Below are 25871 nucleotides of genomic sequence, written 5' to 3'. Positions count from 1 at the left end.
ACAGGAAGGTAAGAAACAAAGAACTGAGAAGTTTCGATTTCTACAGTAAAGCACGCGTCTTTCTTGTCGCACAACAGTTTTGCTACCTTGTGCATACAGCTAGGCTACCTAACCTAACAATGTAGGCATTTAGCCTAAAATTAAACACTTTTGTTTTAAACATGCCAACCCTGATTCCACGTTACCAAACGAGGATAAACATCTTGGCCACTAGCGCAACCTCAAGGAGGGGCGGGATGGTGGACATTGCTTAGTTTTTTTTTTTTTTCGTTTTCCTGATCACGTTGGCACTACCCACTATAATTGCCGCCGGCCGCCACTGCGTAAATGTACAATTTTAACAAGTGACCGCCAAATATCAGGACACCGAAATTAGTAAGTAGGCGAAATTTTATCGAAATTGGAGAGTGGTCTGGTATTGTAAACTTAAGGCGAAATTTTATCGAAATTGGAGAGTGGTCTGGTATTGTAAACTTAAGCCCCTATCACACGGAACTGGATTTCTAGTTGGAATGCCCTAGTTGACGATGAACTGACTTTCTAGGTAGAAATTATGGCCGCCTGGCTGACTGCTTGACTGGTTTTGAGGAATAGGACATGTTCTAATTGCTACTAACTTTTTCGACTAGATTCTGTGGAACAGCCAATCAGAGCAAAGTTTGGCCATGTGAAGATAATCTGTGAGTTTGCAAAGTAGCCTTTTTTGTCTGTGGTTTCCGAGTGCATACAGCACGAAAGGCATGTTTACAATTGAAAAAGCTAAAATATTCTTCCATACGTATATAGTAAACGTTGTAAAGTATGAATGTTATTAGTGCCGTTCTTCTTTACCTAAAACCAATTAATACGAAGCGATATTCCTCTCGGTTGAATAGTTATCGTATTTTAAAAATGTGAAGTGATACGTTGTTTACATCTCGCGCGGCCGCCATTATGGGAACGAAAGACTATCGACAAGTACGGTATAACAAGTACCGTGTGAGGCGAAAACTAGCAAATGGGTAGCCAGTCCAGCGTCAACTAGAGCGTTCCTACTAGAAATCCAGTTTCGTGTGATAGGGACTTTATGCCGATAATCGCCACCAGAGTTCCAGTTACGAGCTAACTGTACATTGAAAAACAGAAATTTTCACAAACTTCCAGTTACGTGCTAACATGAAGCTTAACTGTACAGTGGGATCCACGAGAATTACCGTGCAAATTGTCCATGACTTTTTTTTAATAATTTTTCTCTCACATCCTTGTGTGTTTTTAAGCGATGTATTTTATGTATGCTGGTGCAGAAGTTGTCAACAGCTTGTTTTGAGTTTTCTTTTAATTCCCGAAGCTCTTATTGGGTCAAATAAAGTGCACAAACATAGTGATGGACAATTTACACGGTGATTCTCATGGATTACACTCGGTTGCACCATCGCCACTCAATCTGCCACTTTACAAAGTGCTGGATAACGACAGGCGGGAGATTTAGGCGGCGGTGGGTTGCACCAACCATTTTTATCCTCCGCCTTGTAAGGTGAAACTTTCTCCTGCTTGCCGTACGACCTGGCAACAGAAACTGGAGAAAGTTGTGTTTTCGATTGTGTTTTGTTTGTTTATTACGTGCTAATGTCTGCTTGTCAATTCCAAATGCATGCTTTTTCAACTGAAATGTGTTTAAAAAAAGCTAAATATTTATTGCAATAAAATGAAACAGCTGATAGAATTAGGTACGCATTTGTCGTACTCTCATATAATATCAAATGTATGTTATATGATAAATTACAATGTAACCCGTAATCTTTCGAAGTAGTGGGAAGCTTACAAAATTTTCAATTTATTTTACACGTACTCCAATTAACATAAAGCAAAAAAAATATTCCTCGTCTTATCTTTCAGTAAGACATACGGTCACTTTACTTCGCATAAAATGTTTCCTCTAAGTAGTAAATACCGAAAAAAAAAACTTTGGCATTTACGTCTTATGCTCTCCCATGAATATTAGGGTAGGGTTGGTTAGGTTAGGTACAAAACCAGTAGGAAATTGTTCCTTGTACATGCATGTCAACATCATAAGGACGCTTGTTAGAGTGCATCACACATAAATTTGCCGTTGCGTAGAAACGAATTTTCGTTTCGTCTCCCTCTCTCTTAGCATCACGTGTTCTACCCTGCTCGAAAACCTTCGCTATTGTTGCCATATTGTCATTCCATTCCTGGACACACTCGCGCAAACATCATTGAATAGCGCTCCAGCTCGCGGTTCCCACCGTTCGGCAGGGACGGTAATGTGGCAATATAGCACGGCGTAGTGGTTGCTTCTTTTATGCAGTGCATGTTCATTGGCTAGCTAGTAACTAGTGTTGCCAACTGTAATAATGAAGCACTATTTCTGTCACGGAAGGGGAAAGGCAGGTAAAGTGGCGGTGAGTTTTGTTGGATTGGAAGCACCATATTTTTATTTTATACTAAGTATTTGACCGGTTTGACGTTGTGTGCGTGTATTGCGTGTGTGTATGTAAAAGTGTGTGTTTGCTAATGAACGTTAAATTCCATAATGCCTCCAGTTCTGTCGAAGTTGAAATCAAAAACCTTGCATAGCCAAGCTCGGGAAATTCTAAGCAACGTGCACGAGTTCATGAAGGAGGAAGCCAGTCATGGTGTTAGCATCCCAATAACTTTAATAAATACTTACTTTTACATATTTAAGGAAAATATACTTAATTTTACATATTTCAACAGGTTTAATTCACAAATTGTTCATATTTCATAATTTTGGAATTATTCAAAATAAATAAATTATGTGGCTCCAACATCATTTCAACTCTGGCTCCGGCACGTGTTCTTGTAGAAATTGCATAGAGGAGGCTGTCATTTTTGCTGCTTAAATCGATACATATTGTTTTCTGTGTTAAAATTGCCATGCTTTGATGGGTGACCAAGTTCATAGCAGGGCCGGCGAAAGGGGAGGGCGAACCGTGCCATCGCCCAGAGCGGCAAAATTTGAAGAGAAGAAAAAAAATAAGCCTATTGAAAACTGTGATCGAGCGAGATATTCTTTTGCGCTGAATAGTATTGAAATAGCATAAGAAGTCTCATTATTTATTTGATATTTTAGTTAGGAATATATTGATTTTCAATTTTCCGTTGCTGCGTAATGACCGGGGGGGGGGGATCCGAAATAGAGCGGCATCTGCCGCCACCACCCAGGGAGGCAAAATGACTAGCGCCGGCCATGGTTCATAACAAAAGAAAAAGCCGCGCAGCTTATCGTCTAGTGGCAGTATATGTACTTGTTATTGTTGTGGAAGCCGGCATCCTTTGTAAATGTACAACAAAGGCAACCGACTGTCGCCGATCTCAGAGAGGAAATAATAATACTGCTTGAGGAGGAGTGTTATGGTGCAATTGTAGCGGTTTAACACGTTGGCATGTTATTATCTGCCGTTGCAGTTCCATACCAGTGTATACGGGTTTTGGGAGTGAAAAGTTAGAACGCCACCAGTGCATTAATGCAATGAAAAATAATATATATATTTTTCTTATTTTGTTTGAAATCACTCAAATAAGGAATCGTATGAAGAAGTCTTCTTTGCAGCATTTTTGGTAATTTTACTTATGTGTTAGTTCATATTTTGCGAATTTTTAGTCCATATGTATGTAGCTACATACAAAGCCACTTGTTAGTACATATTAATCCTAGTCCTGGTATAATGCATGACGTTTAAAACTCAACGTTAGATAGACCTGAATTCTCTAATTTTATTGTTGTACGTAACAGCTGTGCATCGGCGCACTGCAGCGATTTTTCTATCTGCTCCATTAGCAACACTGCTTCTTTAGTTGTTTCGCGCATCGCACGGCAGAAATATCTGCGCTGGACTCTAACAGTAAACTTTTTTTCTTGCCAGTTTTGGAAGTTAACAAAATCACACATATACAATGTATACGTTTCTTAAACGATTGGTATTACGTCTTATGTACTACTAGGTATGTAGTTTCTTGCAAGGTTATTATTGTAAATGTGTGTGTTTGTAAAAAACACACCACCATTCGGAAATTGTTCCTTGTACGTACCTATGTATGAACTGGACGGTAAGAGTAGCTACTGCTAAATATTATACGTGCGCTCTTTGCCAGTTGTTATTCGGAAACAACACATTACTTGTTTATTTGCAATGTTACATTCACACCAATGGCGACGGAAGTGACTCGAATAATAGTACACGTGTTTTAATCTTGAAGTTTACAAATTACTAGGATTGCGAAAAAGCAACTGATGCATGGTGTACATTTCGTGTATTGTGTTTGGTTGAAAAAAATGTTACAGCAAACACACGTTCATTTATTTGGAACGGCATTTTAATACAATTTTGCAAGCATCAAACGCATTACTTTAACCTGGTTTTATTTTCTGTACGCACATGCACTCAAATCCTACATACGAAATTACAGTGAAACTGCTAATGCTAATATCAATATACAACATTTTCGGAACACACACGAAAATGACCACCTACAAAAAAAATATATTCATTTCTACACATATATTTATAAACGTTGCTTTATTTATTGGCGTTCCTGGGATAATTAACAAATCCGCCTTATTTTGCTGTTATTTGGTAATGCAAAACATGCAGCAAACTTTCGCAATTTACAACAGCTGATCGAGACTTCGCCATTTTAAAACTATAAAAGTGTAAACACAGATTATACTAGGTGCTGCACGTATCTGTTTGCTGCACAGTGTACTGCTTTTCCATGTTTACCCGGCACTTAACGCGTTAGGCGGAGCCCCGACCGCCACTTACGTTACACGGGACTTTAAGTGCTAGGTAACTTTAGGAGGACATTGAACAACCGCAAAATGGTGTTAAGTGGGGCATAAGACGTTAAGCGGAGATGGTGCAACCGGGCCTACAGGAAATAAAATAAGGCCGAGTCTGCTGCCACGCACGTGTCAGCAGTAAGAATAAGCATCAAATTTGCTGCTGCCACGTAATTCGTCTGCTAAGAGGATGTTACAAATCTTAAGAACAGATAAAGACGTGAGAAATGCAAGTTTATGATTAGTGGGAATGAATGTACAGGTAGTTTAGAACCTTTTTCTTTAGAAAGCATTTAGCGATATTATTTTAATGCTAATAGAACTTAACCTAACTACGAGAGCATTTAGGTTTATTATTAGAAGAATGCTGAGGGACCTAATCTTTTGTGAAAGTAATCGCTACAACTTTACAGTATGTGTTACAGACGTAATTGCATACATAGCATGATGAAATCACGATAAAACAAAGACCGAGTCTACTGCCACGCGCATCTTTCTTGAGGTTCCAGCAGAAAAAGAACGTGGCAGCAGACACTGCCATAAAATAAATAGCACTACTGGTAAAATTTTATAAAAATGGTTGGCCACATTGTACCAACCGAGCACATATTTGCTGACACTAACTTGAAGCACAAGGTCTCCGCTTCACGTCGAACTTCGTCAAGAAGAGTACATTCTACATTTCACCGAATGTTCCGCCTGTTTTACTTTCCTGCGAAAATTACTTCTTGTCGTATTCTATTATGATTATTATTCTATTATGTAGTGATTTTTTCTAGACAGGTTTGATTGCATTAAGTTATTGCAATCTATGGCCTATAGTTTTTGGTCAGGTGATACCTCGATGGGCGTGGCTAGTGTTCAAACTTGGTGTTAATAAGGTGACTTGACATTGCAAGCAACTGTTACCAAAGAGAATAAGATTACTAAAGTCCGCGCGTTTATTATGTCCCCATCGGCAACCCTTTTATAAAACTTAACACTGACAACAATAGCAAACAATAGCCAAGCCGCTCCCGATAAGCGCGTGCACTGAGACGTTGTTGCCACATTTTCTTTACATTTCTTGTAGTTGCAAGGCGCCTCTCGTTATTTTTGCTCCATAACCACGTATGGGGTTGATTCTTTTAAACTAGTTGTGTTGTGTTATGGTGCTGTTTTGTTGCTTTGTTATAGTGTTGTGCTTATAGTTTTTTCCTTAGACTTTGCATAATGCAAGTTATCACTCACGGCTGCTAGTGAAAATCCCAAGTATGAAGACAAAATTGCAGGATATTATTTCCTTCATGGAGAGCAGAGGTGCCCCCCCCTCAAAGCCAATGGCGTATTCCCCCCAAAAATCATGTCATGCGCCCACCCAGATTATATCATGTGCCCCCCCAAAAAACATCATTCGCACCCTCAAACCATATCCTAATCCCCACAAAGTATTTAATTACGACAGCGTGTCTACCGAAAGTAATTTTTTTCTTACCTTTACAGAACACTATACTTGATCTGCCCTTATTCCCTAAACAGGGGTGCCCATTACTCATGACCACCCCTAAAATCGTTCATAAACCCCCGAAAATAGTTTGAATGAAATACCATGTTACATTGTCCATATTTTTTGATTGTTCGATTTTCGAAAAAACTTAAAGCTAGCACATTGATTGGTTAAATGTAGTAAATTAAAATATGTAAATATGCATATAAATAGTATTTTTGAGTGGGTTTATAAAACTCAATTTGAGTATTTCACCCAAATTGTTGCACAACTTAAGATAAAGATAGAATAATTCAACCTTGGCAAACCAAATAATATGCTCCAGTCGTATGGCAGATTCAAATTGTTTCACGAGACATTACAGAACCCTAGCTAGAAATTCTTAACCTCAGGGCGATAATATAACAGGGTTCCTCTTTCAAAGAACTCACCCTCGCCCAGTGGCGTGTCCAAGGGGGGGGGGTTGGTGGGGGTTATAACCCCCCCCCCTGTGGCCCAGTATTCCTAAGAAAAAGAATGTCAAAGGTAGGAAAATATGACAAAATGAGGGTTGACTACCAAGAAAAAGTATACGTATCCCCTCCCTTTTGGCAATCCTGGGCACGCCACTGCCCTCACCCCCAGTTTTCCTCGGGTAAATATAATTATTTTAGTAACAAACCATAATCCATAACAATAATTACTTGGATTTTATCTTCAGTGCAAATTTAAATTTTTCCTGTGACAAGTTACAAATGCGGATTCGATATATTTTTGTCCCAAATGATGCACCTGCTTTAAATTAAGCATTATATTTTAAGAAGTGATGTTATTAATGAATATCGAGAATATCGCTTATGTCTTGTAATGCAGCTATAGTATACAACTTCACATTCACCTCAGTAAAGCGCCAAACACGCATTCTCGCAACACATGATTGCGGGTGAAGTGAGCAAGAAAATGTTTACATCCATTTCTTTGCAGGCTTTCAAGAATATTAATTTAATGGGGTGTCAATACTTCCTTAAGATCCCGAGATATTTTGTCTTTTCCAGCTTCTCTTTTGGCACGTTTGGGGTCGAAAACGTGTAGATACCATATCGCTAAATACAGTCTCCAAAATTTAATGTTCGAACTCTCTCTCCACTACAGAAATCTCTCGACAATCCAAGGTTTAACACATTATCAAGAGCTTCCTATTTCCTCCTTTAAATTTAATACTCTATCCTACCACCAAAATTTCCATGCCAATTTTAGACTTATTGTTAATATTGAAGAGTAGATATTACCTCCTCCAAAAAAAATTAATTCTCAGTCTCCACACCAGAATTTCCGCAACAGTCTAAGACAATAGTAATACACAAGAATTGGATACCCCCTTCAATTTAATGCTCAATCCCCCTCTAACTAAAATACCAGCCATAATGTAAGACCTAGAGTTGGATACTGCCCCCCCTTCAGAATCCCTTCCCCCAGAACCCCCGTGTCAATTAAGGCCTAATATGTAAGAGTTGGATACCCCCCCCTTCGATAATACCCTTAAACACTTCCTTTTTAATCTTTATCTGTATTTATTTTCTCTTTCCATATTCTTTAATTTTGTTTCTCTTTCTTTTTCTTTTTTCCTTACAATTTCCTTCTACTTTTCCTCTTTATCTATTCAATTTGGCAACATTGCTTTCCTACTCCAGTTTGTTGCTTCTACTTCAAAAGAAAACCGCCAGCTTGGGTGTTTCTTTTAACAAAGAGTACCGCTCCCTTTGTTAACCGCTGGGGATATAATGAACGCGCGGACTTTACTTCTATATTCCTTGAAGATTACTTTTTGAACTGTTACAACCAACAACCAACCATTCAATAGAAGAAAAATGAATGAATTTCGGATTGCTTAGCGCGGAAACACAATCATTTCCATGAAGTGTAGTTTCTGCTGAAAGAAATAAGTAAGTGATTATATATTATTTCATGAATACGGAGAATAAGGTTGGGTAAAAATTTACTATAGTTCAAACACCTAAAATTTCTTCGATTCCTCAATTTTTGACATTCGTACTTACTTATCTGTGGTAACAGTTCGGTATATCGGAAACACGTTAAAATCGGATATTTTGTGTTTCGCATGTTTTGTATTTACCAATTGTGTATTGCGGAACATAGTTCAAGGTGCCATTATACTTTTTACACGAAAACAAACACAATTTCTCACATACAGAGCGATTTTTTTTATTCCTTCGCTTCCTTAACACACAATATCGCGGCCACATCTTGACTCAGGTTGTGGTTATGCAGTGTTTCCAACCCTCTTGACAGAAAAATACCTACTATCGTGTTCGTCAACGGTGGAAATTGTAAAATTGTACATTAGGTACTACTTTACTATACCAGAGACACCTGTCAATGATTTATTTCGCACTTTTTTACATTGCTAACGTACTATTCTGCATTGCGGAACATTTATTTAGGTGAAATAATGAATTTCTAACGAAAATAATGTATATTTCTTACATTAACAAGTACTTACTTTTCTTCCTTATTTCCACACAATATGGCGATAGCTTACCCGTTCATCGCGCGTTGTGCCAGTGTTTTGTCGATTTGGAGTGTGCATGCAATGTTGCAACCTCGTTCACCGAAAAATACCTAAATTTAAAAAAAAAATTAAAAACACCACGAAATTTTTTCACGAAAAAAAGTTCAATTTTTGACATAAAGAGTAATTATTTGACGTTAGCCCCAAAAACCATCCACGGGTAGCACCAAAAACCATTGACGTTAGCCCAAGAATTCACGATAGCCCCACGAACCATCACAGGGACGAGGTATGCCTACTAGGTTAGGTTAGGCCTGTTAGGTCAGGTTCCATTAGCACTCCTTTCGTTCAAATTAGCATATACGGACAACGACATGTCATCTAATAGCAAAAAGACGGTGTGGGTTGAAACACTGACTATGGCGTTTACGTCATCAAACACATGGAACATTGGGTAACATTATCGTATGAGGGAAACCGATTAATTCAAATTTCCTTCAAATTTACAGGAGAAAGTACTTACGGAAATCATTTCGGTAAATATGCAATAACGCCCGGACACCTTTCACTCATTTATTTCCTTAATTTTACCACTGGTACTTACCTATTTTGCCTTGCGGAACATTCTTTAAGGTGAAGTTATGCCTTTTCCCATAAAATACTGTCAACTTTTCATATTACGATTGATTATTTGTCTTACTTGTTCCGCTTCTGTAATAGACAATATGGCGTGCAATCGTAATGGATCATCACGCGTCATGACGCGCCAGCTTGTGTTTTGTTGATTTTCAGTGCGCAAGCAGTGTTTCAAACCTTCATGACTGAAAATTACATACCATTTCGATTTTTTTTTCATGTTTACCTCCAGAAACCATGCACGTTAGCCCCAACAACCATCCACGGGTAGCCCCACAATCCATCCATGGGTAGCCCCAAAATCCATCCATGGGTAGCCTCACAAACCATTGACGTTAGCCCCAAAAACCATCCACGGATAGCCCCACAAACCATTCACACAAGGTAAGGTTAGGCCTGTTAGGTTAGGTTAGGTTCCATTAGCACTCATTTGACCCCTAAATTCATCGAAAAAAGAAAGCGCGGCGAACATAGTTAAAAATAGAAATTTTTGTAAAAAGAAGGCACGTTTGGAAACATTGCAGAGATCGCGTGACTTTCAACGCTCTCGCCATCTGCATGCACACCATGGAAAGAACGGCGTAATGTGGCAGGCAATGCCAATTTCTTACGTAAAAAGTGATTAATTCTTGTTCGGCAGCATTAAACTACGAAGTTTTTACTTTCCGTGAAAGAAAATACCTCCAAGAACGTCCAGAATGCTAAAGAAACTCATTTCAGTAAGTACTTTCTCCTGTAAATTTGAAGAAATCCATCCGGGCGATATCGCATATTTACCATCATTTCTTTAGCGTTGTGGAAGTTCCTGAAAGTAGATTTGATCAATTTTAATGTGAGTGCGTGTTGTTTTCTGCGAAAATCTCTGTCCGACACGCTGTTTCTGATCCCGCCATTTGCTTTCTGAAGGAGAGTGCAATGTTCCGTGTGTTAAGATGATGCAAACCCGTAGCCAGTGTTTCAGCCTCGCCGTGTTTTCACTAGAAACATGACGTGTCGAGTTTTTTCTTTTTAACTATGCTTCCCTAACCTAACTTAACCTAACCTAACCTAACCTTACGGAAATGGTTTTAGGGGCTTGTTTCAATCTTTCCATTATTAAACAAGTTATACCTCAACAGGCAAACCTTTTGATACCTCGTCGTACATAAAAGTTGCATTCCAATAAATTTCATATTCTTCCATAAATCATGTCCTATGAAAGCAAAAGCATTCAAAAAGTCCATAATGATACTACATAATCTTCCACATACAACTTGTGCATGAAGTTGGCAATAATGTCATGACTTGATAAGTAGTAGCATATAAAAGGACTCGTTACCTTGTTATTGCATCTCCATGATCTAAAAGAACCAGAAAATGTTTGCATAAAACATAGCGTTCATAAACCATGCAAAATTTTCCTCAATCTCATTGCACATTTTACTGCACCTCACAGAATGAGTTTTTTCTGCACTATATGTTCCCATGAGCATGTTTCACATCAAACAGTAATTTGTTAATAGTTGCTTGAATACAGAGATGAAAACACAATTCTGGCAGTTGAAATTTTAAACTAGCTTCCACAGTTTATGTTTCAGTATTAAATTTCTTTGTAGATTTTGCTTTATGTAACTTGAAAACTACCATATTCACTTTCTACTTCCAAATGCTTCCCTCATCCTCCTGGACACCTTGCAAAAATCATCCATCATCGCTCTATGTAGTTATTTTTAGCAATTTCAACTGATTAGGTATGAATACGAGGGTCATTCAGAAAGTAAAGAATGTTTCACCATACAAGATATTTATTGGTAATATTACAGAAACAGAACATACGTGTTTTGCCACATATTTTTACCTTCTTCTCCACATAGACACCTTTGACATTCAACCATATTTGTCATACCTTAACACCGGTTTAACTATTCCCTCCTCATACCATGTGGCTGCCTGGCAATTCAACCTGTCCATGACAGAACACTATAGGTCCTCATCACCTGCAAATTGTTTACCAGCAAGGTGCTCCATTATCTTCAGAAAAAAGGTAAAAGTTGTGCTGTGTCGATTTCCTTGAATGACATGGTCCACCTTTTGTTTCAGTGCATCCGTGATGACAAGAGGGTCACCCTAATCGCTACATATCATAAGCATCTGTTCGCCCATTCTTAAACATTATGCACCATTTCAGGGCACTTTCCACGTTCATAACACTTTTGCCATAGGTTGTATGTGGAATGTTCCTGGATTTAACATTTTCCACCTGCAACAAAAATGGATCATGCCATGTACCTTACAGTTGGCAGGATTTGCAATCTGCACGTTCATTTTACAGCTCATTACATTCACTACGTGAACAGGTCAGTGGCACCAACCGCACTAGGCAACTATCTTCACCACACTGAAAACAGCTAACGAATGACCGGCTGCAACGAAGCAGTTGCATGAGCTGTATGCACTAATGTTCTTTATTTCCGAATGGCCTATGTACATATATGTGTATATATATGCACAGGATATTCTTTAATGTTTTTGGTTTGATGGGATGTAATTTTGTACTTGATTAATTACATTTGCAGTCTTTTTGTCACAGATATGCTTCATGAACTTCTGTTTGCACTTAGTGGTTACCCAGGGAGCCTTTTTGTGGAGAAGTCTGACAAGATTGAGGTACGTTTAATTGAATGGCACATTTGCTAATATTGTGGGACCAGTGTACAACTGCACGCGTTGGATTTTTATGATCAATAGAGGGATCTGCCCACAGTGGTCCAGTTGGTAGTGTGTGTGACTGGCATGTGAGAGATCTGGGTTCATAGGTAATAATGAGTGCTGCCATCTTCAAAACAATTAGTATCAGATGCAATTGTACAGTCACAGACACTGCCGGCTTGTAATGAATACATTGACTTTCAATGGAATTGTTACAAGCCGGCAGTGTCCGTGACTGTACATTTTTTATATTATCTACTTATAGAAGTGTGATTTTATTTATTTATTTATTATTATTAAATACAACAGGTGAATGCCCAATTACAGTGTTCTACATTTCTTGCTTTGAGTTTGTAAATTTACAGTTTGATAAGAAATATTATTGTGCAGAAATGTAAATAACATAAAACATGTCAACACTAAATTATGTGTGTATACAACAGTTAACAAAGCGAGTTATAATAATACATGTTAATTGAAGAGAGTGGAATAAAATATCTAACTATTAACTACAAAAATAACCTACATGAATACAATATTTCAATTATTACAATGCACAACATATTTATCTTTACTCAGTGTTTCAGATCTTTACCACCATGTACAAATAATAAATGTATATATGGAGATACTATTATAATATGTTATAAATTACATAAAATATGGAAATAAAATAAACACAGTATAAATCAAGGATAGAAGTTGTTTACCTTGAAGAAATACATTCATCATGTGTGTAATAAAGGACCTGTAAATAATTGACATACTAGAGAGTACGTACATACATGTAATTGATTATAAACTACGAAAGAAATATATATATATTTACAAAAATTGTGTTTATATTTATGTTGACATTTATTCTTCCATTCCTTGAATAACTTTTTTGAATGTCGCAATAGGCATGTGAAATATATCTAATTTTGGTACCCTTTCGGAGCATCTGTTGTACAGTTCACACATTCTCCTGATAGGTGATTTATTTATAATGTTCGATCTTCTGTTACTACAGTAGAAGAGGCCCCTTTGGATCGGTCTTGGAGATAGGAACACATACGTATGTGTTTTTGTTCTAGAAGATGTTACACTTGAATATTATTGGTCATGATTTTGTATTAAAAACAGAGCAATTGCATCTGCCTTCTTTTGCCGAGAGAAGGAAGGTTGTGGTGTTTACAGAGGGAAGTGTATGATTTGTATTGGGGATATATGCCTGTTTCTTTATAAGTGGTGTACCTTACGAATTTAGATTGTAGCATTTCTATTTTATGTGTGTACTTTTTGTCCTGAGGAGCCTATATTTCTGCTGCATATTCTACTTTGCTTCGGACTAAAGCGTTAAATATTATTTTCATTATTTCTTTGTTCATAAACTCTTTACTCATTCTAATTGCGTACCCTAGGTCCCTGTGCGCCTCATTTACGACCCTTTCAACAGGTGTTGCAAATGTACGTTTTGAATCAAATGTAACATCTAGATCTCTCATCTCGTTAACCCTTTTAATTTTTGTGTTATTTGTTTTGTTATTGAATTCAATTTGCTTTCTGTTGCATGAGTATGTCATCGTGCAGCATTTTTCTATGTTCAGATTAAGTTCATTTATTCTGCACCATTTTGTTACTATATTGATTTCATTTTGTAACGATTTGCAGTCATCAATATTACAAATAGTCCTACCGAATTTTAAGTCATCCACGTATAAGAGTCTGAATGAGTCACACAGGTACTTTGGTAAGTCATTGATTAGAATTAAAAACAAACAGAGTTCCGAGATTCGAACCCTGGGGACTCCTGAGAAAACTGCAAACTCTTCTGTTAAAATTCCATTATAAGATATGTTCTGTTCACGGTATTTTAGATAAGAAGCAAAGAAATTTAGTGCTGGTTTGGAGAGGTCGTAACACGAGAGTTTACTCAACAAAATATCGTGGTTTACTCTATCGAAGGCCTTGGATATATCTGTATAGATGACATCTACCTGCTTTCTCTCTTCTAGATTAGTTGCAACGAAATGACTTAGGAAGGATAGGTTCGTAACAGTGGATCTAGCCATGTTGGTTTGCATATATTACTGGGGATACTTGTGACAACAATCTTTAATATATAAGACATTCGAAAACTTTTGCGGGTGCAGACAATAAAATTATGGGCCTATGCTCTTCAATGTTAACCGGTGCCACTATTTTTTGGGTACGGGATGCACAGTGGATTTTTTCCATTTCATGGGAAATACAGACGTAGCTAGGGAAAGATTGAATATTTTCATTAAGGGTAGGGCTAATAAGCTTGCACAACCTTTTAACACGTAGGGCGGAATGCTGTCAGGGCCACAGGATTTATTTGGTTTTAACTTTTTTATTGCCTTTTCAACATCTTCAATACTGACTGCATTTAGTACAAATGCTTCACCTACATATATCTTTTCGTGGTCTTTGATAAAATTGCAGTCGTAATTCGCTGGCATGCTCTTATAGGTGGAAAGAAAATGCTGAACAAAGGTGTTCGCAATTGCCTCGTCATCGTCTAGTGTGGTGTCATTGTATTTGAGGGGCATGGACGTATTTTTCCTTCCTTTATTTTGGACGAAGGACCAAAAGTGTCTAAAATTGAGTTTTATATAATTTTCTGTATCTGATATGTAATAATCCCTGTAAGATTTTTCAATTTGCCTTTTGGTTATTTTGCAGAGAGTTTCAAACACGATGAAAGTTGATATTACCAATTTTGCGTTTCCATTTCTTATGGTGGTGGGATTTGCTTTTAATGTTTTTAATTATGTCACTGGTGAACCAACTAGGATAGTGTGATGTTATAGATTTGTTTCTGTACGGGACGGTGGCTTTGAAAACTTTATTAAGATTTTCGTAAAAAATATCAAGTGCATCATTTGCATTCATTTGATTGGATATTTCTTCCCAGTTGATGGTAGCAATTTCATGGTACATTACTTCAAAGTTTGCTTTTTGGAAATTACGTATGCTAATTGTTCTCTCTTTATTTGCTTTAACGTGTTTTGAAACAAAGAATTCGATGCTAAGTTGAGGGTGATGTTCATCCTCAGTTTCTTTACAGACCGACACGTTTTGGATGTTAGTCAGAACTAAATCTAGATAGTGTTTTGTTGTTGGTGTTTAACACATTGCTTACACTACTTAAATTATAGTAAGACATAAGGTTGGAGAGAGTTTTAGATTTTTACGAGCCTTTGCTGAAATCATAATTAGAACCTGTTACTTCCGGCAAGTTAAAATCACCTACGAGGAGTATGCATGAACTGGGAAGACACAGAATAGGTCGCTTCATAAATTGAAATAGTACACAATGGTGGGAAATATACTATGCATATAAACAGGGACATAATATTGTTAATTACAGTTTTTACAAGAACACATTCAATTGGTAGGTCAGGTAATTCTATGGTGGTTGATCTGAATTTGTTTTGTATCCCTAAAATAACCCCCCTCCATCCTTTTTCCAAAGGTTTTCATTTTCGAGTCACATCTAGTTACGCCATATCTGTCATCAAACAGTTCACTGTCCCTGATGCCAGGTACCAGCCAGCTTTCGACTACAGCCACAGCAGCATAGTTGTTGGCAAAAGCACTTTGAGAGAAAGTTCTGATTTTCATACAGAGTCCTAGGGTATTTTGAAATGCTAGATTAAATAATGCTTTACTCACTGTCTCTTTCCCTTTTTCTGGGGAAGACCGTTGACTGCCTGTCCATCATTGGGTGGAATGACCTCTCTCCCTATTGTTGTTCCTTACGTGCGGATCCGGACGGGAGGAGACTGTGGATGTGGATGGCGAACGTTGCTTCGGTCCCTGCCCTCCTACTGCTCCAGCTGCTGTCGTCGCCTCTGACAGAGGCACGGAAGGGGTAGGTGGAATTCCTTTGTCACGTTCATGAGAGACAGGTACTTTGTCTGGTTGCATACTCTCCAGGTCGCCAAGTTTGTAACGCCTCCCGTTGATGAACAGATACTGAAACTGCAGGTACGCATATCTTCCTTGTTTCCTGGCCTCGATCATGTGGTACTGCAGCTTCTTCCATTCTTCTCGAACCTTTGCAGAGTAGTCCTGCTCCAAATACACACGGCTTCCTTTCAGTTCTTTGCTGTTGCGTAACACTTCTTCTTTCTTTTTGTCCAACAGAAATGTGCATATCACAGGTCTGTTCTTGTTTCCTTGCTTTTTCCCGAGATGATGCACATGATCGAGCTCACTGAGGGACACTTTGAGCTTTCCTTCGACCAGTTCCCGGATTTTTGCCTTGGTCATGGCATACGATTCGCGATCTTCTTCCTCGATGCCATGAAACACGAGATTTTGCCTTCTCGACCTGTTCTCTTGGTCCTCAACACGCCATTCTAAAAACTTACAATATCCCTGTAAGTTACCCACTTCGTCTGCCAACTTATCCATATCCTGTTCCATGCTTGTGACTCTGTCCACGAGCTTGGTGACAGTATCTTCCATTTCCTTGATTTCATTCATAATAGCCTCGTTCGAACTTTGGAGAGACTTGAGGATATCACGGATTTCAATTAACTCGCTTCTGTCTACTTTTGGGGGATGGGGGTTTACCTTGACGCCGCCAACAATTAATATCGTCAGTATCACCAAGACAAGCTTGATAACATTTCGACGGTTTAACACTGTCACCGGAGGATTCTTGTCCGGTCTTGAGGAAAGCCCTCGATGCACAGAAAAGTCCGATCCATGCTCGGTACATGGCCAATGACACACCCATTTCCACTAATGTCAGGTAGCGCACCTCGCAGCTAGGGCCTCAAGAAAACACGTCTGCACTCTTCGGAGTCTTGTCTAAGCAAATTTAGAAGATAATCAACAAAACGAGAATTTTGTCAGATCTGTATATTTTAAGTTTTTGTAGTTTACATCATATGAGCTATTCGGGAGTAAAACTTGATAACCCACACACATTGAGTCAACATTGGATGCAGTTGCTGCACAGTCTTCAGTTGCCATACAATAGTAAATGAAATGCCTTCAGTAGCTGCTTATAGCTGGAAACACATGGGAACATCTGGGTAACCCATAAATCTCAACTTACTGGTTGAACTTTCACCTTCATTTTCCTTGGTTTCATACTTTTGTGGGTTATCTAGTTCCACTCCTGAGCCGCTCATATCATTATTTTAAAACCAAGGTTCTTGTATTGTAATATGATGTTCTTTCCAGGTCACAGACTGTGCATCCTTTTTGCATCCAAGCGAGACAATTTTGTTGAACAGGATTCTCAGGATTGCTACAGAATATAAGCATCTGCAGGATTTTATTGACATCCACATCACAGACATTTCATTAATAGATTCACATGGTATGTCAGTTTTTGTATCCTTGTTTTGACAATAGCAAAATAATTTAATATTTACTAGAGATTAGAGTGATACCTCATCATAAGTGACATTTTCAATAATTTTACATATCCGATGTGCAAGTAGTGTAATAAAGTAGAAAATTCCGCCATTTTGTTGTTAATTGAAAAAAATATAAACGGAAATTTCTTGTACTCTTATTTTGTAAATGCATTTCTTTTTTTCTAATGCAAGAATCTCATTGCAATGATCAATCTGGTTTCGGAAGCCAGAAAAACAGCGGGGATGGGACTTGATGTGCTGACCATGTATCACCTGCCCTCTGGCAATCCTTGGCCCTTTGAGGGCTGTTGCACCATGTTAATGACCAATTTATGCTAGTTATTTTGTATTTTCTGTAAAACAGTCATTATCTCAAACTCCTTGATATAAATGCAAATTATTAACTAACTATATGCCAAGGGTTTATCCAGAATTTTTCGTTAGGGGGGTGAAAATTTTTAGGAGGGTATTTATTATTTATTGAGGAAATTGGGGGGGATGTTGAGTGTGTGTGGTTAAATCACTGGTATACAACCCATTTTGTCATATTTTCCCACCTTTAGCCTTCTTTTTTTAGGAATACTGTGCAATAAGAGGGTTTATGACCACCACCAATTTCCCTTTTAACCTTTTAACATAGAAGCCCGAGTATACTCGGGTTTTTAATTTCCACGAAAATATAATATCCCGAGTATATTCGGGGTAACTTCTTTTTATCCGTACACATTTTAAAAGGACAATTATACTCGTTTTTCTATGTTTCTGCATGTTTCCGCTAGATAGTGCTGTTGAAGTTGTTGTTTTTTTGTCTTTCCGGTAGATGTCACTAATCTCCTTCTTTTGACGTTTATTTTCGTCTACGGCGTAGGTGCGAGAAAGTCAGTTCGGGTGCCTTGTTTTCTTTCATGTTTTTTGGCGGTACTCTTCTTCTTTTGTGAAAATGGAGAGTGAAGAAGAGCTTGATATTGAGTTTAGTAGTTCAGATAGCTCCGAAGAAAGTCATGAAGAAAGTTCAGAAGAATGTGATGTGTCAGATTCATCGGAAACTGACTTTGCAAGTACCAGACAGTGGTGTGAAATTGATACTTCTGGACAACTCCCAACTGCCCGACCATGCTTTACTTTCACAGGTAAACCCGATGTGAATTTCGAGCCACATATTGAGGATGTTATGCACTACTTTTGTCAGTTTATTGATGATGATTTTGTAGGAATTTTGGTGACCGAAACTAACAGATATGCAAGGCAGACACTGGCACGAGAATGGAAAGACACAACAATGGACGAAATGTATATTTTTATTTCACTCATACTGTTACAGAGTATTGTAAAGAAACCTACCTATCAAATGTACTGGACGAAGAATCCAATTTTAGCTACACCAATTTTTCGACAAATTTTGCCGTTTCATAGATTTGTGAATTTGAAGAAAAATCTGCATTTCTCTGATAATAGTACATATGATGCTGAGAGTCATCCTCAACCAAAACTGAATAAAATATGGCCAATTTTTCATCACTTATCTACCAAATTTAAATCTGCTTGTACTCCAGAACGAGATGTGACAATTGATGAAAGTCTGATGTTATAGAAAGGATGGTTGGGATGGGTCCAATATATACCTATGAAATGAGCCAGATTTGGCATTAAGTCATTCATGCTGTGTGAATCGGCAACTGGATATGTCTGGTCCCTAATAATATACACAGGCGCTGGCACTAAATTTCATGAGGACTATAAAGATTTACCCATGTCATCACAAGTTGACACTCATGAAACCTCTGCTGAATATGGAATACTGCCTAACTGTAGACAACTACTACAGTTCTCCCCAGCTTGCCGACATTTTGATATCTAATAGAACAGATGTGTATGGCACTTTGCGTCCCACAAGAAACAATATGCCTCCATCGTTTCAAAGGATAAAACTGAAGAAGGGAGAGACTGTAGCTTTCCAACGAGGTAAACTTCTTGCACTAAAGTGGAAAGACAAAAGAGATGTCTCGATGTTATCCAGTTTCCACAGTGCGGAAATGGAAACACACAGACAAAGGAACAAAGATGTTGTGAAGCCTGTGGTCGTGTTTGCATATAATGATACAATGGGAGGTGTTGATAGGGTAGATAAATACATTGCAAACAATCCATTGCCACGAAAGCGAGGTAAAAAATATTTTAAGAAAATATTTTTCCACCTCTTAGAACTAGCTGTGTGGAATGCCTTTGTACTCTACAGAAAACATGGAGGAGTGCCCTTGACTTTCGTGTCGCTGTCATTGAGAAAGTGGTTGCTCATCATCAAAGAGAAGAATTTTCGCTGAAAGCAGCTGGTCGCCCCTTAGCAACGGCAACACCAATGCGACTTGTTGGTCGCCATTTTCCTTCAGTGATTCCTCCAACTGAGAAGAAGCAAAATCCTACAAGAATGTGCAGCAGTGTGCGTGATGCTAGAGGGAAGAAGGCTATAAGAGAATCCAGATACATGTGTGAGGAATGCAGTGTAGCTTTGTGCATTGATCCATGTTTCAGAGCTTATCACACAGCCAGTAACATATAAACAATGTATTTCACGTTTAGTGGTTACATTTATACATGTTTTAGGACTAATGACAAAGTCCCTATAATATAAACAATTGTTTTCAAGTTCACTAATTAGTTTTTCAGTGCTATTTTGTGTTTATTCTGATTATTAAAATAACTTATCTTGATTTTTAAAGAAGTTCTATTGGTAATATTTTACTCATTGATAGCATGAGTATACTCGGGATTTTATTTTAGGGGCTTTTCAGAGGCATGTATCTCATTGTTGAGTTGTCAACAATCAACATTATTATAACCATTTATAATGTTCTTAACTGATTATTTCAACAGAGTAATAAAAAAATTACATTAAAATCGAAACATTTTTTTTAAAAAAAATCTTTGTGTTAAGAGGTTAATGGAAATTACTCAAGTCACTGTGGCCTGTATAGTTCCATGTTCCAAAAAAAGGTTTTTCATCCATGGAGATTAGCTTCTGAATAACATCAGTAAATAAATTCCATTCAAAGGTGTAAATGCATTGAAAAACATGAAGTTAAGATATCAAAATTATTTTTAAGAAGAACAAAGCAAGTAGTGCTTGCTCCGCCTTCCTTTACCGCATGCTTCTGGTTAAGAGAAAGTTTCCTGTGAAACTCAGCAGAAATAATGCCTATATTCATCAAGCCCATTTGACAGTTCTTTTCCTTCATTTTATAGACACCTAGTATTTGTACTTCATTTATACTTGGAAAAGTAATTGACTGGGCTGCTGACCAAGAAGGAGCTTTCCTGTGTGCACCAGAAAGAATGAGTTTTGTTTTTGTTTTAAGTTCACTTATGTACATGTAGACTAATCAGAACCAGACTACAGTTTAAAATGAGATCCAAACCACTATGTGCCTCCATCAGGAATTGAATCCCTTGATTATAAGCCAATGGTATTACCACCACGCCATAAGGGAGGCCCCGGAAAGAGTCCAAGGGGTAAGGAAATATCAGCTGATAAGTATTAAATTAAGATTGATTCAAGCGGAAGGCCTAAAATCGGTAAGCCGGGAGGTTGAGGGCATAACTTTCTTGTTGGGCAGAGAACATTAAATGAATGAATGAATTTTAATGTTATTATCTTTCTGTATTTAATTTTTACTCTTTCTTGCAGATGGTGTTAATGAATCCAACCAGACTTTACGGGGGATGTATCTACGAGCATTTTGCGAAGGATTGAACAAAGTGTTGGAACCATACAGGAAAGAGATAGTTAACTTGGAGAGAGACATCTTAAATGATCCATATCTAACTCTCACATATATTCTTAGTGTGGTTGAGAAGTATTGCACATTATTTGAAGTACTAAATGCCATCGTAAGAGAGGTATGTTTCATTCATATTATAAATCCTTTGCAAGTTAGGCGAAAAATGTAACATCTATAAAAAAATTTAAGCAAAAACATAGGCTCAACCACAATTTCTTTTTATAAAATATAACCCATTGTAGTGGCCTGGTTACAAACATTAGCATTAGTTAAGAGTAGGGCTGAGTTGATATTGATGCCAATGTATCAGTATCGGCCATATCAACTGATACTTTTTGTCATTTTTGGTATTTCGTAGGGTCCACCACAATGCCACCCAGCGATGTCATGGAGTCTAATTATTCAAAATTCGAAGTTTCCGTTTATTTTTGCACCAATGTTGTGTATTTCGTAATTATATAAAAGGTATTTTTATGTTCTTATTTAATTCTTGATTATTTTGAAGCAAAATGCTGGTAAATTGATGCATATAATTGAAATGCGAAACTTACTTACTATGAGAATTTTTTTCTTAGCTTTCAGTGGATATAAAATACACAGAACCCATGGTGCACCAGTTTGATAAAAAAATGGCTCAACCTTGCATCAGAGCTGTAACCTTTTGAATTAATACATGTAACCAGATAAGTAGTTCTAGTGGGCTTGCCATTAGAAAATTAATCTGTGTACCCAAAGTAAAGTGACAGACTTGGAAGTCCATGGTGCAACAGCCATCAATGGGTCAGGGCCTACCTGAATTAACATTTTCATCATAGGCAACAATAAACACCTGCCCCGAAACACAATCGTGATGTCATCAAGTGAGTCTGTGAATGTTCGAACGATGGTGAGTGTTCTTGAAATGGGGGGAATTAACACCCTGCATTAATTCATTTCTTCAACAATAATAAGGCAGTTACTTGTATTTGGATAGGTTTTACGTGTGCCTAAAGCATTAGAGCAAAATTTATATATTTATGGAGAGTTGTAATTTAAAAGGCCAGCACATTGAAAGAATGGCTATGGCAGTACAGTGCATTCGAAAAGTAACTATATACACCTATATAAACACGATTATATGTTGAGGGATTGTATTCCGTCCACTGTGAGTAATGTTTTCTGCAAAGGTTGGTAATCCTGCATCGTGTGTCTGGTTCTTTGTTGTTCATTGTGTGTTCGTCACTTTTGAACGATTGATACCATGTCTTTCCGTGTGTGCTCAGAATGGTGTTTACTTTAGAACAGCCACCTCATTCTCCGGACTTAAGCCCACCGGATTTTTACTTCTGGGATTATGCAAAAAGTAATGTTTATCGAGGAAACCCCCATAGCCTCCAGGAACTTCAAACTGCTATTCGTGATTTCACCAACAACATTCCACATGAACAACTTGTGAGAGTCTTCGAGAACAAGAAGAAACGCATGCAGATATGTCTGGATGTTCATGGGAACCATTTCCAACATCTGCTGTAAGGTAAGTCGATGTTACGTATTGTTGTACTAGTGCATGACAGGTGTATAGTTACTTTTCGAACGCACTGTAGCTTTATTCTACATTATTTCATTTGGCTCTAAATTGATGCAGATATTTAAAGAAACATTTTCTCAGCTGAGTTGAAATAGTGCTCCTGCGACTTACTCACGTTGAATAAGTTAGTATACAATAAAATGTAGATACTTAAAGGTACTTACGTTAGTGAGTATTGATTTTAACGAAAACTACGTTTCAGGATTCCACTGATCCCTTCATCAGATTACCAAACTAGGCCAGTGTAACTACACCTTAGACGCGTCAGATATGATAAGGTCTTGGGAATTTATAGTGGGTGGAAAGGAATAAAAAGGAACATTTAGTCATCTGACCCCATATGCATAATACTGCCATGTTCCCAACTGTAAAACACTGATCTAAAAAGCCCGACCCTGTGGCCGAGTAGTTAGCACATCGCGCTGCGACACCAAGGGTCCCAGGTTCGAATCCCAGTCGGGCTTGGTTGTTTGTGAATGTCCATTCATCAATCTCATCATTTCATCACTCATCCCCATCTTCGCAAATTAGCCAAGAGGCACAAAACGCGAAGTAAAATAAACTAAAGCAATCAATAAAACAATCAATCAACTGATCTAAAAAGCCTTTTGAACACAAGGCTTAGCACACAAACACGTTAAAAGACTTATCTAAAAGGCCGTGAGAAAACAGGGCTTGACACACAACACGTTAAAAGCCCCACTTAGATGCACAAGTTGGAGAGTTGTGCAACGAACTAACGTGGTCTCTCGTAGAATGCCAGAAGTCCTTTGGTCGATGTCCCCGCCCCCTACCTTTCCTCTTCTGTGTTCGGTGAGCTGCGTCATATCGAGTTCGAATTCTTTAATCTCTTGGGCTGTGCTAATCATGTCCGGAGTGACCCGGAAACCGATTTTTTCTTTATTTGATTCCCATCGCTTAAACATCTTGATCCACAGGTCGTCGACATTCCCATCTTCTCTGTTTAGCTTATTACTCCTATCTTTGCAGATATATGCCTCTTCATAATCATTCTGCCCGACCCTGTGGCCGGGTGGTTAGCACATCGCGCTGCGACGCCAAGGGTTCCGGGTTCGAATTCCGGTCGGGTATGGTTGTTTGTGAATTTCCATTCATCAATTACATCATTTCATCACTTTTCCCCATCTTCGCAAATTAGCCAAGAGGCACAAAACGCGAAGTAAAATAAACTAAATCAATCAATCATAATCATTCTGACTTATCGGTTTGCACATAAAAATGTTTTGGCTGTTGTATTTTTTTTACAGGAAAGAAAAGCGAAGTTTGAGAATTTGCGAAATAAAGTCCAATAACCACTTTGACGTAGGAGGAAGGAATTGGTGAAACAACCCTGGCAGGGAATGTGTTAACTTTGTCCATTTAATTGATAGTCATTGGGTAATATAATAAATTCACTAACACCTAAGTTCATAATTGTTTTACTCTTGTATTTGTGACATTTTGAACAGATTGAGATAATAACTCTCTCCTATTCTTCCATATGGAGGATAAATGAAAATAAAGCAAATAGGTTACATTAGATCACAATAACTGACTGCAAGTGTTTGAAATGTTATTCATTGAATAGTAAGCTTTCATTCTAGCACCTTGTCTACAGATTTTTCATATACATTTCCAGATACATCTTATTTGCCTACAACCGGTAGGCTACATGCAGCAATCATTAAAGATCTAGCTATTTTTCACAGAAATGTTCTATAAGGGAGACACTAACATTAATCGTTTATACATTTGAGTACAAAAGTATAGAATTATGTATAATATATTTGTGAAGTATCAATTCGAACTACGTAATTTTCGATTACTATTTCAATGTAACAATAATAGTAGAAATATATGTGTAAAAATACATCCTGGTAGTTACAGCCTATTCACTTTCATATATTGCTATGTATTTGTAAGATAGACCAAACTACATTTTAACATTGAGATGATGACTATGTTCACCTAAGTTCGAATTTCACTGCATCTTTCACTTCACGATGCATAATTGAGGGCACACTACCACAGACAAATGACGGTTATACATGAACTACTGGGCTTCAAGTGCATACCGATCATTTTGCCTGTTGAAGCATTATTTGCTTGAGCAAGGAAGCTGTCATTTCCATATGCCATCTAGCATCATTCGTGCAAAATGATTGAGCAAGAAACCGTCGATGCATGGACATACAAATCACAGTTGACATTTTTTTTTGTGTTAAAAATAGGAATTTAGGTATTTATAAGTTCAACATCCATTTAATCAACATTACCAATCATCTAGTCACAAATTCTTGGATGTCGATCTTCGAGCTGGTTGAATACAAACATTTTTCGAGGCCGTAATATCTCGGAGATCACTGTCAGTCACCAATCGAAAAGTTTTATTATATAACGTGTAATAGCTCTTGTAGCAGTTGCTTGGGACTCACTTCATGACATCCGCATCACTGGATGACGTGGACTTCATGGCTGGTCTTTATTGTTGCCTACGTTTTTCATTGCGTGATGCGTGGTCAGTGCATCGAGTCCCATCGCTGTTGTTTTATGCCTTTTGACACCAGAGCCTGGTACTTCTTCTTTTTAAGTAGCTCACGACAAGGTCAATGCCAAAATTTTGGGTGCTTCAACCAGGAATCGAACCTGGGACTGCTTGCACCAAAGGTGAGAGTGCTAACAATTTGGCTATCCAGGAGCCCTACTTGCACACTAATATTAATGAATATTTTGAACAAATTTTAATTATTAGGCTCAGTCAATAAATAACGAAGCAGAGTATATTACACCAAAACTATGGTAGTTAGAAATGGGTCGATGGGCCCGAAACGGAGATGCAGGTGTGACGAAACTGATTAGCGTGCGTTTTTCTGCTAGATGGTGTTACGTGTCTGGCAAGGTATGTGCAAAGGCTGTTAACCAAGCACCGGCTGTGTCCAGTCATTCCATGTTTGACTGTGACGTGTAATGGAGGCATCCAAAGAGGAGCAACAGTGTGTTGAGCGCTTCTTGACAGCGGAA

At 37.9% G+C, this 25871-nt stretch overlaps 1 protein-coding gene across 3 annotated transcripts in view; it reads left to right on the top strand.

The window, feature by feature from the left end:
• Grip75 (gamma-tubulin complex component 4) overlaps positions 1-25871 on the top strand; it is a 66826-nt gene that overhangs the window by 4470 nt on the left and 36485 nt on the right. The window contains exons 1-4 of one of the 3 annotated variants that reach the window (XM_083130688.1): positions 8091-8212; positions 11991-12081; positions 17329-17467; positions 21190-21401. In XM_083130688.1, coding sequence (XP_082986814.1) covers positions 12007-12081; positions 17329-17467; positions 21190-21401 — 426 coding nt within the window. In that variant the 5' untranslated portion in view covers positions 8091-8212; positions 11991-12006. Of the gene's footprint in view, positions 1-8090; positions 8213-11990; positions 12082-17328; positions 17468-21189; positions 21402-25871 lie in introns of those variants that run through there. The other 2 variants (XM_083130685.1, XM_083130686.1) reach the window with 2 other exon arrangements.

This window comes from Lepisma saccharinum, chromosome 11, assembly GCF_977018435.1.
Source record: "Lepisma saccharinum chromosome 11, izLepSacc3.1, whole genome shotgun sequence".
In the NCBI taxonomy this organism is placed as follows: domain Eukaryota; kingdom Metazoa; phylum Arthropoda; class Insecta; order Zygentoma; family Lepismatidae; genus Lepisma; species Lepisma saccharinum.
Note: the sequence above shows the minus strand (reverse complement) of the source record. Positions and strands in the feature narration are given on the sequence as shown.